This window comes from Rhinopithecus bieti, unplaced genomic scaffold (genome assembly GCF_001698545.2).
Source record: "Rhinopithecus bieti isolate Rb0 unplaced genomic scaffold, ASM169854v2 scaffold_28163, whole genome shotgun sequence".
Taxonomy (NCBI): domain Eukaryota; kingdom Metazoa; phylum Chordata; class Mammalia; order Primates; family Cercopithecidae; genus Rhinopithecus; species Rhinopithecus bieti.
In genome coordinates, this window is record NW_016813718.1 from 169,693 (window position 1) to 183,766 (window position 14,074).

Consider the following 14,074-nt stretch of genomic DNA (forward strand, 5'->3'; position numbering starts at 1 on the left):
AAAAAAAAAAAAAACAAAGTTAACTGTAAAACAGCCTCAGGAAGTTCCTTCCAGAGATATTCCAGGAAGAGGGCATTGACATTATAGGAGATAACATCTCCATGTGTGTTACTGACCCTGGAGACCTTCCAGTGAGATAAGATGTGGAGGAGAAAGACAGTGATGTTGATGATACTGACTCTGTGTAGACCTAGGCTAATGTGTGGGTTTGTGTCTTAGTTTTAACAAAAAAATGTAAAAGTAAAATTTAAAATTTTAAAACAGGAAAAGCTTACAGAATAAGGATATAAAGAAAACATTTTGTGCAGCTGTATAATATGTTTGTGTTTTAAGCTGTGTTATTACAAAAGTCAAAAGTTAAAGAAAATGTTTGTTTCTTAACTTTAAAAGTTATAATCTAAAGTGAATTTATTAAAAGAAGAAAATATTTTAATAAATTTTGCATGACCTAAGTGTGCAGTGTTTATAAAGTCTACAGTAGTGTCAAGTAATGTCCTAGGCCTTCACATTCACCCACCACTCACTCATTGAATCAACCAGAGCAACTTCCAGTATTGTAAACTTTATTTATCCTAAGTGTCCTATGCAGGTATATTTTTTTTATCTTTTATACCGTATTTTTACTGTATCTTTTCTATGTTTAGATACACAAATACCATTGTGTTACAATTGCCTACAGTATTCAGTATAGTAACATGCTGTACAGGTTTGTAGCTTAGAGCCAATTGGCTATGCCATATAGACTGGACATGTATAGGCTATACCATCTCGGTTTGTGTCAGTACAGCCAAGGATGTTCCCACAACAGAACTGCACAACGATACATTTCTTAGAACATATCTCCATCATCAAGTTATACCTTACTATATTTTGTTAGTTATTGAGATTGAACTTGACCTTACATTTCTCTAAAATACTCCTCAAAAGTCTCAATTAGTCTTTTAAAAAATCTAATCTACATTACTTTCTAATATCCTTACATTAGTAAACTAATTCAAAAATTAGATGGTTTGATTACATTTATTATTTAATTTTAAGCACCCAAGTTCTTTCAAAATTAATCCAGTAATATACAGAAAGTGATGTGCACAATTCTGTCATTTTATATGCCTAGAATTAACAAACTATGACCCAGAGGCCAACCATCATCTGCTGCCTGTTTTTGTAAATAGTTCCGGTGGGACACAGCCATGCCCATACACGATGATGGCTGCTTTCAAACAATAGAGCAGAGTTGACTCGTTGTGACAGTGATCATTTGACTCAAAAGCATATAATATTTGCTAAGTGGCTCTTTTCGGAAAAAAAATTATGTGCAATATTCTGTGCCCTCAAATATATGCTTTAAGCATGCAATAACAAACGGTATATTTTTTAAACCAAGATGCTCATTTTAAAAGTTCTAGGTATATATAACTTCACCTGTTTTGCCACATCCTTATTTTTAGTTATGCTATTACATAAAAGTATCTATATTGCATGATACAATTTTTAAAACTTTACTTACTCGATTTTATATGGGCTGGTTATCTGCTAACATTGATTTCTGTGCTCTGTATGATGTCACCATCGTGGAACATGATGGAACACTGCTCCAAAGAGCCACATGGCCATATATTGGAATGGATTCTGTAAGAGTCAAAGGTAGGGATAAAAGGATTAATAATTATGTATTGAGTAATCCTCCCTTCCTCAGATTTATGGTTACCTACATACCTGATCATGCTATAAAAAAACAGGAAGACTCATATGGAGAAAACTACATAAGTCAAGACTGAACTTCTTAGGGAAATCTTTTCTACAATCCTCAGAGCTCCCCATAATTTAACTTATGTCCTTGCTGACTAGAACTACATCATTTTGTAGAAAAAAATATCATATATCATTTTGGAGAAAAAAATCATATATCATTTTTTAAACCTATAATGCTTCATATAGCTCTTTAGCAAAATGTTTTTCTCTTTATCACAAGATATCACAAAGCACATGTGATGTCAAATGTATTTGTTTGATATCAAGTTACTGACCAAGTCTAAAGAAGGTGTTGAAAATGAGTTGTAAACGTATATTCTAAAAGTAAAGTGGCAAAGTCTCCACTCAAATACGAAGTAGTAAACCACAACATCACAATATAGTATAATATTTTAAGGTATATGTGATTTGAGGGGGGTATAAGCATGTCAACAGACTATATGATTGGAAAACCTAAAAATAGTATAACTTCTGTTTTATAAGGGTAATCCAACTTATGCCATTTTAAAAGTAAAGTAGTATAACTTTTATTTTATAAAATAAATTAAGAAACATCTTAACCAAATTTCAGTATGATCCAAGAATCCTTACGAAGCTTTGTGTTGAAGAGAAAGAGTAAGGTTTTTTGGAAAAACTTACATTCAATTTAAAAGTTGATCCTACACCCATACAGCCACCAATCTTAAAATTGCTTCTTCTTTTTTTTCCTTTCTGTTTGCTTCTCTGCGTCATATTTGTATAATACCCACTGCTTTAAATTTGATTTCACTTCCCATTTCCTTATCCAAAAGAACATTTTCTTTTCTTGGATATATTTTCCATCCTCTTTATGAACCTGCATCAACCCTACCAGGCACACTTAACAGAGGCCCATTCCCTGAGCCCTTTTCCCTCTCCTGCCAGGAAACAAGCTTCCATCAATAACAACCACAACTGATGAATCCTGAAGGAGCATGAGAATGAAATTCGCAAGTACCGTAAAAGACATAGGATGGGCATTTAGACCCATCTGATTCCCAAACGGATGGTCCTTGAGAAATTGCTATCGCTGTTTATCTACACCTGTTTGCTTCCTGAGCTTCTAAAAGGAGAATAAATAAGAGCTTCTAAGAATGTGCTTTAAAGTTAGTTACGCTCCTCTCTCTTTTACACCTCATGCCAGTATATTCCTTCAATTTTATCAATATGGGCCAATGTTCCTAGGAAGATAGCAGGCTAGCTTCTTCAGCAAACACCTAACAAGAGGTAACCAAAATATTTTTAAAATAATAAGCTCTAATTTAGCTCTCTTATTCAATTTTGCCCCAAGAGTCTGCCCCAAGTTAAGTAACATATATTGAAAGCATTATAACAATGCACGTTTTTTCCATAACTGCACAGCAGAAATATTAAAAAATTAGGGCTTATCTATCCACATTATTGGCCTCTCTACGGCCAAGTATGTCTTTGGGAAAACTTATGTCTGACCTTAGAATTTAATTAGCACATACTGAAATGGAAGTAGATGCAAAGAATGTTATAAACTCTAAAGAACTTTCAGTTCAGTATACATATTTCATACAGCAAGAAACTGAGTCCCGGGAGACCGAATGACTTGCTGTGACCAGCAAGATACTCTAGGAACTGATAAACATTTCCTTTAAAAATTTGAAGATTCTATACAGAGTTGTGGTGAACAATGAAATTCATTGTTCCAGATGATATCTCACAGCTGAGCCCCTCCTGAGAAATGCTTCCAATGGAAGAAAGCTGTCTAGCATCAGGGAGTGGCTCTCCCTTCCAGGAATCTGGCCTGCTTCCCTTCCGGAGTTGGAACATCTCCAAAGGGACATCCTGCCTCTAGAAGGCTCCCCATGGGATCCTGTGAGGCCACTGTTGCAACTGCATCACAGTCCAACTTCTCCCTCTGCCCACCCTGTTTTGATCTGCCCTCACTTCTATCAGGTGTTGTTCTTTAGAACATGCCCCAGTAAGCCTCTCACATGAACATTTCTATCTCAGTCTGCTTCCCAGGAACCTGACCCAAAACAATAGTGTATTCTGTTCCTTGAGAAAATATGAGGTTGGGAAACACTTGGATTACATCGAAGCAGATTATTACAAGATTTCTTTTAATTTGACAGTGTACACTACGAAATGTCAACAAATACCCAGAGTTAACCAAAGTTACTTAACTATAGAACCCTTTTGGATATTGAACATCTCATGAGACTTGTGTTCTGTGGAATACGGTCTGGGAAACAGGAATGCAGTCACTCTAGCTCACTTTAGAATACAAGTATTGAAATTACTCATATGAATATTTTCTGTAATAGCAAAAGAATGGAAAAAACTTAAATGTCCATCAGTAGGGAAATGTTTAAGTAAATTATAATGCATGCATGCAATGTAATATAATGCATCCATAGACAAGAATGGGAAGTTTTTTTTAATACTAGCATGAAAATATATCCAAGGTGTATTTTTTAAGTAAAAAGAACAAGGTAACTCAACAGTGTTTATTTGGTTTCAGAAAGGGGTTAAATACATATGTGCACTTTTGTGTGTCTGCACAAAACATTTATTTGTAAGGACATACACTAGAAAATGACAGCACTGGTTGCACCTATAGAAGGGAATTGGAAGGCGCTTTGAACCTTTTGAAGTTTAAACCATGGGAATGTATTATCTATTCATAAAATTAAAATCAAAATACCACAAAATATTATATAGCACAGATTTTAAATACTTTGTCTAATCATTTATGAAGAAATTTTGGGAAAAGAACTATGACATTCTCTATAAAGCTACTTAGACGATGAACTCTTGGAAGACAAAATCCATTTAGAATGCCCAAAGCATGACACAGTTTCTGAACCAAAGGAGACTGTAAATAATTTTTTTAATTGAATTCTGTTACCTCCAATGCAGCAACAATTTAAGATAGTACCCCTGCTGTTGTTGTTGTTTTTTGTTTTTGTTTTTTTTTGTTTTTTTACAATGTCTAAGAAACTCTAGAAATGGAGAAAAACTAGACCTTACATGAGTATACTTTCCTGGACTGGGTTTCCTGTGATTAGCCTGTAGTTAGCAACATTTTAAAGTCTCCGGACCTGTGTTGTTGATCATAGTAGCCATTAACCACATGTGGCTATTTAAATTTATCTGTAAATTAACTAAAATAAAACTAGAAATTCACTTTCTCACTTGAGCCAGACACACTGCAAGTATTCAAAAACCACATGTGGTAAATGGCTATGATTTGGAAAACAGAAGACAGAACATTTTCACTGCAGAAAGCTCTGTGGGACAGAATAGATCCAGGTATAGACTTTGGTTTCAGACAAATCTGGGTTTGAAATCTGAATTAGCCCCTTACTAAGTGTAAGGTTTGGGACAAATTAATTTCTCAGGATCTCACTTCTTTTTTTTTTTTCTTTTGAGATGGAACCTTGCTCTGTCATCCATACTGGAGTGCAATGGCACAATCTTGGCTTACTACAACATCCACCTCCCAGGTTCAAGCGATTCTTGTGCCTCAGCCTCCCAAGCAGCTGGGATTACAGGTGTGCACCACCAAACCTGGCAAATTTTTGTATTTTTAGCAGAGACGGGGTTTCACCATGTTGGCCAGGCTGGTCTCAAACTCCTGACCTCAAGTGATCTGCCCACCTTGGCCTCCCAAAGTGCTGGGATTACAGGTGTGAGCCACCGTGCCTGGCCTCAAGGGCCACACTTTTTTCATCTGTAGAATGGGGAAAATGGCAATTGTGAGGTGTAAGTGAGCTCATTCATAAAAGCTGCATAGAACAGGCCTTGACACACAGTGAACACTCAAAACTGTTACCTCTTATTAGCAATTATCCACCACTGTGAATGTCACAGCTCACTACCAACCAGTCACCTCATCTATCACAATTATCCTACTCACTCTTCTCACAGGAAGATAAAAAAGTATCCACTAACATCCCTATAGTCTAGTTCATTAAAGTGCCAGTTTGCAATTAATAAAGCTTGCCCTAATTTCTATTTCAGGAAAGTCTTGCTACGAGAAAAAACAGTCACGTGGACTAAACCTGTGTTAGTGATGTGGCTAGTTTATATTCTGGTACAAGCTCTTTATCAGGCCAAATACTAGCAACAAACATTTTTATATTTGGATGGTAGTGGTCTTACTGGGAAGACATACTCCTTGATATGATTTGAACATTTTCACAAAAAGGAAGGCTGTCATATTTTGCCATGAAAAGGGTAAAGCCTAGTACAGTAGCATTGAAGGGGCAGAGACAAACTGAGGTAGTCAAGGTGAGGTTTCTACAGCTGGCAAATTTGAGCAAAGTTTTGAAAACATAAAAACCATGATGGGGAAAGAAAGATAAGTAAAGAAGAATGATAAAGAAATAATACCAAGACAAAAGAAAGGGTAAGAAGGAGAAGAAGCCTTATAGCTTTAACCCTTCAAGAATAACGAAATATTTTCCTTTCATTACATAGGCCAAGGGCATTCTCCTTTTAGTGGTAGCTTCCAAAATAAACAGATGTTAGGCCTGAATTTAGTACGTGGTCAATTTGCCTCTCAAGTCCCATTATTTATATAGTAGAAATTATATTTTATTTATATTATAAATATATTAATTACCATATGACTACATATTATGTCATACTTTGAAACTCTAAAATAGATATAGAAAGCTATTTTGATGGTTTTCTGAATAGTTCCAGCATTTGCAGTTAAAGATAGATAAGTCCAGACAACAGAAAGTTCCCAGAAATGCTTTTAAAATTAATGTCCTTCTTTTGAATTCTTCAGGTATTTATATAAAAAGATTTGCATAAGAATTATCCTTCATCATAAAAATCAGCCAATTATTACTAAACAATTTTCCAGTGGTGCCTCTTTAGATCATTGTTTAACTATTAAAATGTATCCTGTAATTTATAACAGCCGTTTTGACACCAGTCTCTATGTGTTCACTCAGCGCTGCCACAGAAGACATACCTTGTCTGTTTTAGAACAAAATACCACGTGAGAATTTGTAATGATGCACATTTCTTATTACCTGCTGATAATAACCTATTCGGTGAGAAGGACGCCTAATGATAGAGCACATCTCCCACTCACAAATAACTGGATTCAAACATTGCTATTGCATCTCACCAGCCCCTTACAGAAGCAAAGAGATGCGATGACCATAATCCTCAGGAATAACACTTAAATTTAAAAATCGAGGAACAGCTTACCTTTTACTAAGCACAAATGCACATTAGACCACAAATCCTCCAGTACTCTTGCTCCAGACAGTTTTGCTAGACTTGGCTGTCGTTCTTCTGTTTATTATTCTTGCTGATTGGACCTCTAGCATCTCTTGTTCCAACTACTTAGCTTCATATGAAATGTATCAAGTGATTTAGCCTGAACATTGGATCCCTGTAGCAGTCCCAAACGTCTTGTTTCTAAAACATTGCTTTCCAGTCTACTTTCTGACAAGTAAACTAACCTTCTCAAGTCTATATGAAAAAGCAATAGTGTTTATAAAACTGCTAAGGGGGAAGTTGTCTCTATTAATAAAGTTTATTTGGCAACTAGCAGTGTTTGGACTCCTGAGCTTTAATGTGGTCAGTGTGGTTGCTTTTTTCTCCCTAGATTGGACAGAAGAACTTATCTTTTATAGCACTGCTGGTTCTTTCTTCTCCACTTGGGCTATACAAATTATCTGAGACAGAGCTAACAGAGATCCTGTCCTCACTATAGGAGAATGGTCAGTTTTAGTACTGTATCTCCTATTTCACTGGCCTCATGAACTATTCTTATCTAAATGGTAGTTATCAAAACCATTATTATAAATAGATTGCCATTCTTATCTTTATAATTTTTGCTTTTCATTTTTCTCTGCTTTATATCACTTCTATGCCTTTCAGCTTTTGTCTAAGGAAAATAGGTTTTGTAGACATCATCCAACACTTGGCATGCCTCATCCCTTCTGTGGGATTACAGATTTGTCACAATCTTTAAGATTTTGACCCTTTCTACTGGGTGTACTTGTTGCAGGTTTCCCAAGAATGCTGCATTTTTTGTAGTCTAAGAGGTCAGATTTATTTGGAGGGCTTTTTTTGGCAGTGGCGGAGTGAAAAGTGAAGCGGTGTAGAAGGCAGAAGTGAGTAACTTTTTTCTTGCACCAGAGCAGTCCCTGAGTAACTAAGCCTGCACTATTAACTTACATGACCAAATTACTAATAATTTTTTTTTGACAAATATAGAGTGAGAACAAAGAAAACTGAAAAATCTTACGGAATATATATATCATCTAGGTTAGAATACAATATAGAAAATTATCTCCATTCAGTTATAAAACATACTTCTAGGCAACTAACATTAAATGTGGCCATGTGGTGGGACCACAAACATTCATTAAAAAAATATACATTTAAGGAGTACAAAGGCAGTGCTGTTACATGGCTATATTGCATAGAGGTAAAGTCTGGGCCTTTAGTGTAACCATCAGCAGAATAATGTACATTGTACACATTAAGTAATCTCTCATCCCTCAACCTCTTTCCATCCTCCAAACCTTTGGGATTCTCCAGTGACTAGTATTCCACATTCCATGTCCATGTGTACACATTACTTAGCCCCCACTTCTAAGTGACAATATACCACATTTCACTTTCTGTTTCAATTTGCTTCACTTGAGATAATGGCCTCCAATTCCATCAGTGTTGCTGCAAAAGACATGATTTTATTATTTTTTTATTGCTGAATAGTATTTCATTGTGTATATGTATATATATGTGTGTGTGTGTTTATATATATATAGAGATGGTGTGTGTGTATATGTATATATGGTGTGTATATATACACACGCACACCATAGAATCTCTCTCTTTGGATGTGTTGTGTAAATAACGGTGGAAGTGTTCACCATCTATTCTTTTCTTATACTCCATATAGACTACCATCATTCCCATCTATTCATCATTAACATATTACAATTTCCAAAACTATAGTTCATGTAAAATTCAGACTGAGAACTTCTTAATGAAATTTGGAGCTTTCCTAATCTTACCAGAACCATGGAATGGACTGGGGTCTAGAGACTTGGACCCAAGGCTTGATTCTGTCATTAAACAGCTATGTGACACTAGCACAGTACTTTATGTCTTTAAGTGTCAGTTACCTTGTCTTTAAAGTAAGGAGATTAGATTGGAGGTGTCTAAAGTCCTTTCCAGTGCCTAAGTAACATCTATGAAGATCACAGGTTGAAAACCTCAGCATATGATAGAATCCATCCATGTTATGTTGGTTCCCTGAACCACCAGATTCAACACCGAAGGAAATTTCTCTGGTCTAATCATCTTAATTTTCAAGAAGAGAATAATAAGTGCAGAGAAATTAAATGTATTATTCAATTTTACATAAAGAGGTTAAATTGAGATATAACAATGTGTTTTGGATCCCCACTTTAATTCTTCACCAGAAGTTCATTCAGCTAACATAGCACAAGGCATATGCTATGCATTGTGCTGCTTCTGCATATTAATTTCAAAAGGGCTCTGCTTCAATCATAAAAATCCATGATTACAGTATGTTTGGTACTTGCACCTCCATATGTATTGACTATATCTAAAGTGCAGTTATTAGTAGATATTGAGGGATTTTTTCATTTCACAGCTTAGATCTAACTATCCTACACCATCACTACTGCCACCCAAATTCTACTACATTGTAATTTGCTCCATTCCATTATGTCCAAATAGCTATATTCTGGGTCAGAACAATAAATTGAACATCCTACCTACAATTGCTCTGCAACAACTCCTTTTCATCCTGGCTTATTGTAGTTCAATTATCACCTCTACCTTGGAGGAGTAAGAAGATGGGAGTTTCACCATCTCCTTGCACCAATGGGAATCCACCACACTTTTGCTTTTATACTGCTTGGCACATAGGTAAATACTCAATAAAATGAATGGTCATTATTATTTTTGTCTTCGTTACTTTACTGAATAGCTGTGCCAACACTGGCATCCTCATCATCTCCCAAAATTTAAAACAAAAAAAATGTTTTTCTGAGCCCTGTATTAAATTTGATGTTTACTATAGATTTTTCATAGATATACTTTAGTCAGTTTTGGAAAATCCCATCTATTCTTATTCTTCTCAGAACTTGACATTAACTTTTCCTCTATCGTCAAGATTATTTTGGTAGATTTTCTGATGTTGAGCCATCTAGACAATCCTCAGATAAACCATATTTAATTGCAGCAAGCAGGCTCCTGCTGGGGAAGGTTGTGTTGCTGGTTTGTTTTACTGTTGTGTTATGTTAGCTAATGCTTTATTTAGTATTGAAAATGTTATTGAGTTTTAAAATCTTAGTCTGGCAACTTTGCTGAACTCATTTGTTTTAGTAGCTTGTTAATTTGTATGGCTTTCATCTATAATGAAAATTTTACCTCCTCTCTTTTAATCTTTATAATTCTTATTAATTGCACCAGCAAGGTAGCACCCTCTATAGGAAGTGTGCATGCTCGGGAGAGAAACCTGAGTTCAAGCTTCAGTTCCACCACTTCCTACTGGTAGTCCCTGCACCAGTCACCACCCTTTCTGGTGCTTCAGTTTACTTATCTGAAAAGTGCAAAGGAAAGTATCTCATGAGTTTGAGAAGGTTACATATGTTAACGTACTTGGAACTATAGATGAAAATAAATGTTAACTATTTAAATATTCATGGTGTGAAGTTAAGAATCAAAGACACCTAACCCAACTCCGGACATTTAGGACAATATTCCCAGAGAAGCCATTATCAGACTGAGACTTCTGGATGAGGCGAGTGAGGAGAAGGGGGCAAGGAAGAGACAGACGCTGGATGAAGTAGTGCATTTCCAATAAGAGAAACGTATCCAAATGTTTGGCTATGAAAGAAAGTGTGTTGTGTTCAGGGGCTGACAGTAGTTCAGTACCCTGGACACTCAGCTCTTTACTTGCAAACAATAATTGTTGCACTAGATAATAAGTTTCTAAAGAGAATCATGTGTGCTACATCTTTTTATCCTTCACAGCACTTGGCAGGGAGTCATGTACAGAGATAGTGATCGGTAAGTATCCACTATTGTTTAGAACTTTTGGTGTGCTGTTAGCTTCTTCAGATTAAACACCTTAGCCTGGAAGCCATGTTTTATAAATTGCAGTGGCTCAGAGTAATATGGCTTGACTTAAGAAAGGTCAAGGTTTAGAAGATGAATGCCTCAATATCAAGTCAAATAAGCCATCAGCATAACCACATCTTTCCAGTTTTAGAGGTTCTTTGCAAGGATCTTGCTTTTCAGGGGTAGAATCGAAAGACACCAAATACATTTTAATCTGATATTTGAGGTAACTACAAATTTTTTAACAGCATAACAAGAGAAGAAACTATATTTCTTCTCTTAAACCCTCAGGAAAAGAGATACTAAATAAATTAAATTTCAGCAATACTATTATTTTCACACAATTTCTCGTCTCTTTTTTGTCCTACTGAAATAACTTCTCAAAATATTCAGCAAATAAAATTAAGAAAATGAAAGGATTTCTGTTTGAAGGAATTTAGAGAATAGGGTGTGACTTGTTTCAATTTCCTTTCATTTACTGAAGCATTTACTTTGCAAATTTATAAAATTATCCCCCCATATTAAAACTAGCACAAAATATTAAACAAACCTGTTTGTTTTCAGTTCTCTAAAGTTCATACTCCTAATAAGGAAAGTAAAGATTCTATTTGTTACCTGGTCAAAGTACACACTCAGAAAATTCTATTTCCCTTTCTGACCCTGACAATAAGAAATATGCTGGGAATAGTTTCCCAAAAGCCATGTGATCACCAGTAATATACTATGAGTCAAATATAGTCAAACTCATTTTCTCAGAACCTTATCTAACTTGACCCTTGGGAATATATGTTGGATCACTGACAACAAGAGTAACGTTATTATAGGTCTACTCTGTGCCAGGCAAGGTGTTAGACACATAAGGATGCAGTGTTTCTCAAACTTCAGCCCTTCCAACTCCACCATCACAACTCTTGTCATCTATGACCTTTAGCATATACCTGTGGAAGAGGCAATATGAACACAGGTAAATACAGTGAAACACTGCAGATACTATGAGAGAAATATCTATCAGGTGGAGAACTCACAAAGAAAAGGTGTGAGGCAAGACAGGAGGTAAAGATGGCATCTGGCCAGGAAAATGTCACAGAGAAAGTGAGTCTTTAAAGAGGAATATGTAAGAATAAGCACATAAGGGATTAAAATTCCTCTAGATAGCAGCAGGCAGAGCAAGTACGACAAGCAGGCAAGGGATAGGAGGTGTAAAAAGCCTGGCCTTCTCTTTTGAAGACCTGGGAGCTGGCCAATCCCTCCTCAAAGGCCTTCCCGAACATCTCCTCTTTCAGGGTGCTTAGCTCAGTGACAATCCTTCTGATTGTCTTATGCGACCCTAAACCATCTATATATACATTTACCTCCTGGGGAAAAAGCCTGACCACTTGTTTTAACCAATAATTTTTACTTAACTCACAACCACAAATCTCTCGTACAAATAGTTCGTCCAATCTTCAATCTAGCACTTCTAGTCACTTATAGGACATTTAAAGTAGTTTGTTCCACTTCTAGCTCTATTGTGATATTTCTAAAATCAAGTTCATACATTCCCCTACCTTGCCCCATGTGTTAGCTGTAATATATATCTGTTCCTAACATGTTTATCTTTCCTGACTCTCGTGGTTAAAATCTTGGGCATCCTCTGATTCTTCCCTGTGCTCTGCTCCTCCCACTCCATCCAGACCAGTCAAGTATTTAGGTAGGTGCCCAACCCATATTAGGCACTCAAAATTATTAACTGCTGAATTGCCAGAATCAATTCAATGAATAAATAGAACACTGGTAAATCAAATCTTCCTTGAAATTAGCTTGTCTTTCTATTCTCCATTCTATTTACAGTACCCTGCTACTTAGCATCCATTAATCCATTCAATCCCTCATTCATTTTTGCTTTAAATATTGCTTTAAATATTCAAGCAAATATTTGTTGAGAGACTACCATATGCCTGGCACTAATAGGTGATAGGGATATAACAATGAATAAAATAACAAAACTGCATAAATTGGACTTTCATATTCATATTCTAATGAAGGGAGACGTTAATAATCAAATAATTCAATAGCACATATAAGTCCATAGTTCCTTATATGAAAATATTAAATCAAAAAAACTCTAAAAACTGAAAGTTTCTTCTTAATTCACTGGTTAACAAAACACAAACTGAGCTAACATTAGACTATGTATAAGCTGTATTTATTCCCTTTTGAGGAAGTACCTGAATAAGCTTGGTCGTTACATGATATATAGTAAACACACTATATTACTTTCCAAAATCTGAAAAATAAATTGAATTCCCAAACAGGATTGGGACAGGGAGTGCTGGGAAGGCTGCAATTTGAAGTACATCAGTCAAGGATTACTTCATTGCAACAGGGATATTTGAGCCAAACTCCAAAGCAGGTATGGGGAAGAGAGTGATATCTGAGAGAAAAGCATTCTAGGAAGAAGGAACAGCAAGGTGAAAGACTCTTCGACAAGAACATAGTAGTATGGTTGATGAATAGAAAAGGTGCCAGTGTAACTGACTCAGTGAGCTAAGGAAAGAGTAGCAGATGGCAGACATCAGGGGTACAAATCACTTAGAGACTTAATATCCACTGTAACAGAATTTGGCTTTTATTAGAGTGAGATGAAAGAAACATGGGGGTGTTGGAATAGAGGAACGGAATAACCTGATTAATATTTTAACAAGATTATCCTTTGTGGTGGATAATCTCCAAAGACAGCTGCCATCAATCAATGTCTTCCTCCCATGAACATGCATGACACTCTACTCATCAAGAGGTGGATTCTTTGTCCTCTCCCCTTCAATCTGGGTGGTCTTCTGACTTACTTTTCCCAAAAGAATAAAACAAATGTTACAGTCTGGAAATTGCATATCCAAGCCTTAAGTGATTACAGCTCCAACTTCCTCTCTTATAGAAGTTGGTCAAGTTGTGAAGAGTCTGACAACCCTGAAACTATCATGCTGTGAGAAAGTCCAGTTTAGCCATGTGGAAAGACTAAGAGAAGGAGAGCCAAGGGGCCCATACAACAGCCGAAACTGAGGCTCTCTATATGTGACTTAATGTCTGAGCCATCTCAGACATCCCTTGACAATTGAGTCATACCAGCTGAGGCCATATACATTGCAGTATAGATACAAGTCATTCTCTTTGTAACTTTTCCTAATTCTTAGGTTTGAGAAAATAAAATGGTTCTTATTTT

The 14,074-nt window shown here is 36.0% G+C and overlaps 1 protein-coding gene across 9 annotated transcripts in view; it reads right to left on the reverse strand.

Annotated features, from left to right (window-relative positions):
- Positions 1 to 14,074, reverse strand: part of IL15 (interleukin 15) — a 109,065-nt gene that overhangs the window by 85,773 nt on the left and 9,218 nt on the right. For all 9 annotated transcript variants that reach the window (XR_001880827.1, XR_001880826.1, XR_001880828.1 and 6 more), the window contains one exon: positions 1,508 to 1,629. Coding sequence is in view for 3 of the 9 variants with exons in the window: in XM_017848933.1 (XP_017704422.1) it covers positions 1,514 to 1,629 (116 nt within the window). In the remaining 6 variants the exon portion in view is untranslated. The remainder of the gene's footprint in view (positions 1 to 1,507; positions 1,630 to 14,074) is intronic.